General features: G+C 63.3%; 1 protein-coding gene across 1 annotated transcript; it reads right to left on the minus strand.

Annotated features, from left to right (window-relative positions):
* Positions 1-952: 952 nt before the first annotated feature.
* On the minus strand, positions 953-4,799 carry LOC121101663. The gene is made up of 3 exons (XM_040625607.1): positions 4,148-4,799; positions 1,335-1,898; positions 953-1,273 (listed from the first exon to the last, which is right to left on the minus strand). The coding sequence occupies exons 2-3, from the start codon at positions 1,896-1,898 to the stop codon at positions 953-955; spliced, it is 885 nt and encodes a 294-aa protein (XP_040481541.1). The 5' UTR covers positions 4,148-4,799.
* Positions 4,800-5,108: the final 309 nt, after the last annotated feature.

The following is a 5,108-nucleotide window of genomic DNA, read 5'->3' on the forward strand; positions in this document are numbered from 1 at the left end:
GAGGGCCCCAAGCTATCACTGGACCTCACCAAGTGTGCCCTTGGTGACGGAAAGGGGGTTCGGTCCCATGACTCTCCTCCACCCACCCCTGTACCCCCATCAGGAGGAGCCAGGCCACTGCGGACAGTTTCAGCTCCATGCCCCCCCAACGCTGCCGGATGGGGACACTCCTGCACAAGGGGTCCCACACCAAGGTCTGGATTCTGTCAGACCGGCAAATCCAACCCCACCGGGGAGGTGCGAGGCTACCGATGGGCACGAGGCGCCAGGGTGGCGCGGCTTCCCTGAGGTCCGGCCTGCACAGCCACCCACACCCCAGGCCCTCCCGCGGCTGCACGTGCAATGTTCCCCCGCAGCCGGCCATCTCTGCCGGGCCGCCCGCCTCTACCCCTGCCCTTCTCCAGGCCCTGGCGCCCACACACCACTGCTGGGGCCGCACGGAATCATCCTGGGGCAAGCCCTCGGTCCCCAGGCTGAAAGCAAGTAAGCCTCGTCCAGGGGTCTCCTTCAGACACAGGTTGCTCAGTGGACAGCATGCTGGTGTCCCAGGGACACTCACCTCACCTCAGAGCTGGTTCCACACGAGGGAGGCAGGGGGGACATGCCGGCTCCCACGTCTTCCCCAGTGGGGCTTGGGCCAGGAGCCTTCGACACTTCCCCTGCTCTGGCCTGTGACAGCCAGAGGGGACTCTGGGCGCTGACCAGTCAAGGGGAAACCCTACACAAGGCAGACTCGGCCCTGTGCTAACCCCTCCCGCCCCCAATAGTCCCAAACCTTGGGAGGTTTTCGCTGCGCTAACCCAGAACTACCTCTGCCCAACCCACTCCTGTATCCAACTGAGCCGGGTCCAGGGTGTCGGGGAGAGCTGCGCCGGGGCAGGGGTGGGGAGAAGAGCAGGCAGGGCCCCAGCCCAGGGAAGCCCAGGCCAGGAACCCGCACGGCATGTTTCTCCTACTTGGGTCTCAGGCTGGACACGGACGGGCCAGACCGGGCACTGGGTCGGTGAGCCAGGGAAGCGGCTTCGAGGCGCCAGGCCATGCGGAGGGCCTCAGCAGCATGGTGGCGGCACTCCGCGCTGTCATAGGTGGGCTTGCTGAGCCAGGGGGCCTCGGCATCCTTGTGCAGGAAGTACCAGTAGGGCAGGGCAGAGGAGGCCTCCCCGTCAACCCGCCGAGGCCCGACCCGCTTGCTTCCCACAGCGTTTCGGCCCCGCCGGTCTCTGCGGCCCCGCCTGGCCCCCTCAGCCTGGCCCACTCGCTCCTGCAGGCGCACCTTCCCGGGGGGGTGGCCGTCGAACATGGCCTCGTAGAAGCCCCTCTCCGCTGCGTCGTACTGGGGCTTCTCCAGCCACACCTCCTGCACCAGAGCCTGCAGGTTGCCCAGTGGGGAAGGAAGACTTGTTGACCCAGATGCCCCAGGTCACGTGGTGGCAGGCCACCTGGCTTCCGTGGGTGCAGGGACCCCGCGGGGCCGCTGGCTGGGCTGCCTGGGCTTCCTGGGCAGCCGCATCTGCCAGCCTCTGGCGGTAGGAACTCTCCGCCTGGTCAAACGCCGGCTTGTCCAGCCACACGTGGTCGGCTGAGAGGCCCACAAGGGCCAGGTCCGCCTGGCCGAGCCGGCTCTTCGGGGAGCACTTCCTCTTCTTCTGCACAGACTTCTTCCCGTCGTGGCTCTTCCCGGGGTCACTCGTGCCGCTGCTGCCGGGGCCGTCTGCCTCCTCGGCATCCTGGGCCTCCTCCTGCCCTGGCCCATTCACAGCTGGCCCCTCAGCCAGGAGCTGCTGGGTGGCGGCAGCTCGTGTGGCCTCCTGCTCGTAGAAATGCCGCTCGGCTTCGCCATACTTCTGCTTGTCCTCCCAGACAGTCTCCAGGGCACAGGAGGCTTTCCCGCTCCTCATCTTCCGAGCAGCGTTAAAAAGCAAGCACAAGAGGGCAGTTGCAACACAGCAGGCCACGGGAGGATGGCGCCCCCACCCCCCCCAGCCTGACTTTGGGGCTGGCTGGGCCGGGCGTGCTCCCCAATGGGGGTGCCATGTGGTAACAAGCAAGGACCTAGACTCAAGTCCACGGGGAACTCGGTAAAGCAAACAACGATTACGTGTGTGTGTGTGTGTGTGTGTGTTCTTCTAACTGTAAAACTAATCTCAGGCACCCAGGCTCTGCAAAGGGGTCTAGCCAACACGGTCTGCGAACTTCAGCCGCAGACGCCTTCTCTCACGGAACCGCCGCAGAGAGCTGCTCAGTTCACACGACGTCTACCAAAAACAGATTGCACTTAGAATGAATGTGTTCCGTGAGACGTCTGAAGACGTTCGTGCTGAGACGTTATTCGTTGCTCATCTAATGTCCTACCTGACGTGCTCCGATTCTGCTACATTTGGCCCCCTTGCCTGTGGCCCTGCTGCTTCCATTTTCCGGAAGCAGACTTGGCGGTCTCTGAGGGTGGCCCACCTGCCCCGTGGCAGCACACACCCGCCACCGGCCACACCACCGTCCAAAGCAGCATGCTCCAAGGGGAGCTGCCAAGGGTCTCAGGCAAGGGACAGCCTCTCGGGGGGGCAGTGGGGGGCAGAGGGTGGAGGGCCGGCCCCTGCAGGGCCACACTGGGGAAGACACCTGGCTCCCTGGTCAGTGGCAGCCACCTCTGCACTGGAGGCCATCAGCTCACAGCTCTGGCTGCACCTACAGCTAGAGGAGGCCCCCCAAGGGTGTTAGGATGCCCTTCCCTCCTTTCAGTGCCATTTGACCCAGGATGGTGGAAGAAGGCAAGTCAGGGGCTCTGGGTCCCATCTGCTACAGTGGACAAGCCCTTGCCCCCGAAGCCTCAGCTTCTCTCCTACAGGCGGTGTTCCCTCCAGTCTGGAGACCACAGTCACCTGACCCGAGGGGTCAGGGCCACTGCCACCACCACAGCCTCTGGCCGGGAGCAGCTCAAGCCCAGAAAGGCCCAGAAACCAGTCTCTTAGGGCCTGGGTTACCCAGTGGTCTGAGCTCACACTCAGCTGGCTCCTAGAGGAAGGGCTCTAAGTGGCACAGAGATTCCTTCCAGCCACAGATCTGACTCCAGGCCCTGCTCCCCCAAAGCAGAGGTGTCCACACCAACTGACCAACACCCAGGAGCTGACTTGCCAGGTGGCGGAGCAGCATTCCCTCAGGTCATCCCTGCTGTCCCCTGCTTCTGTGGGGTCACGCAGGGCACCCACCTGCTGGGTCCTCAACTCCAGGAGACAGGTCTCCACAGGGAGGACAGCAAACCTTTCCCACCACCTGTAGCAGGATCAAAATCCCTTTCCTAACACCCCCAAACAAAACTGAAACCTGGTTCTCATTAGCCAGTGGGACATGTCAGCTGTCTAAGCCCCACACCTACCAGGATTTGGGGGAAGAGTCTCCCCTGCACTGTGAAGGGACATACTGGGGGTCTCCAATGGCACATGCCACAGGACAGAAGCCCCAGGCTGGGAGAGAGCCCTGGGCCACTCCCTTGTGTCTTCCTCCCCAGGCCAGCAACAGTACTTACCAAGGCCAGGCTGGCAGCAGAGGCAGTGGTGGGAGGTGGGAGCGTGTGCCCAGGAGGCAAGGCATTGTGACATCACCCACTGTCCCTGAGGGGACGGCAGGCCAATCGGGCAGGGCTTGTCTGCCCTTCAGTCTTTCTGGCACCAAGCCCCTGCCAGACCCTCACCAGAACAGCCCAGGGCTGGGCTGGTTAGGCCCCTTCAGTTGCACCCACTAACCTGACCCCACAGTGTTGAAGCCCTGCCAGACCCTATTGGCCTAAGTGCTGTCCTTGTGTTCCGACATGATACCAGGCTCTGCTCAGAGCTCTGGGGCCACAGCTCGGGGAGGGGAAACTACTTGTTAGGACATCTCGGGAGAGTGAGGAATGTCGCCTGTACCAGGGGCTAGCTGGGGTGCAGCTCCGCGCTCTGCCCGGAGGCGGAAACTGGCTTAGTCCAGGGAAGCACCGGGATGCCCACCCCCGCCGCTGCCCTACTCCACAGGATCAGAGCGGACTACAGCAAATCCAGCACCTCTGTGCTGGAGACAAGGAAACGGACACAGCCCTGCATGCTGTGACAAGTGGACTAGGGGCTCCCTGGCTGAGGCAAAGGGGACGCCACGGCAGGAACAGTTGGGTACTTACTTTCACTCCGGTCTCCTAGGACGGCATGAAGAGAAAGCAGCAAGGTTAGAGGCAGTCAGAAAGGGCAGTACAAGCAGGCTGGAAGGCCTTTGCAGAAGGTGCTTGGGAAGGTGGCCTGGAGGAGAGTGGTGGGGCCAGCCGAGGGTCAGCACCCACAGACCCGCGGCCAAAACCCCAGAAGGCGACGGAGTCTGCCCCTACCCACTCGGGGCGGCACTGCTCCGCCGACACCTGAAACGAGCGGCTCCTAGGGTTGCCGTTATCTGAGCCCAGGCAGGCCCTGGGGGACACCACCCGAGCACCCTCTCCCCTGTTCCGACCTGGGGAGCTGTCAGCCAGCACCCCAGTGACCCCCTGGAGCTATACAGGGGATCCCTGCCCAGCCCCGCCGTCATGCCGCCCCTAAGTCCAGGCTACCGGACAAGGCACAAGACAACCACGACCGGTCCACAGGCCTCAGAGGCCACCGAGCCCCAGTGCCCACGCTGGAACAGGGCACCGCCATCACAGCAGGCCTGGACAAAGACAGTCTTCCAGGTGCGCATACAAGCACAGGGCTTTAGCCCGGCCACAGATGGGAAAACAGACCAGAAACACCATGGGCCCCAACCCAAATCCAACAACGGGGCAGCGCAGGAGCTGAAGCAGCCGACATGGACCTGCCCGCCCTGCCCCGGAACCGCCCAGCGGTTCAGTCACCAGAGCCCTGGAGATGGGCCTCCTTTCTCCAATAGGAACTCAGCCTCACATGCGGAAGCACGACAGCACCAGTATCAGGTCACTGACAGACGGGGACATCCATGGGAGCCTCAGGGGGCGAGGCAGACACAAGGACAGGCAGCTGCCCACAGAAGCACACGAAAACTCCTGGGCAGGCTACCTGCACACAGGGCGGTGAGCCACTCCTGCTAGCAGTGTCACTCGGAGCTAGTGAAGCCAGTATTGGGACCAACTACACCCA

The sequence above is a fragment of the Ursus maritimus genome, unplaced genomic scaffold (assembly GCF_017311325.1).
Source record: "Ursus maritimus isolate PB19 unplaced genomic scaffold, ASM1731132v1 scaffold_9, whole genome shotgun sequence".
In the NCBI taxonomy this organism is placed as follows: domain Eukaryota; kingdom Metazoa; phylum Chordata; class Mammalia; order Carnivora; family Ursidae; genus Ursus; species Ursus maritimus.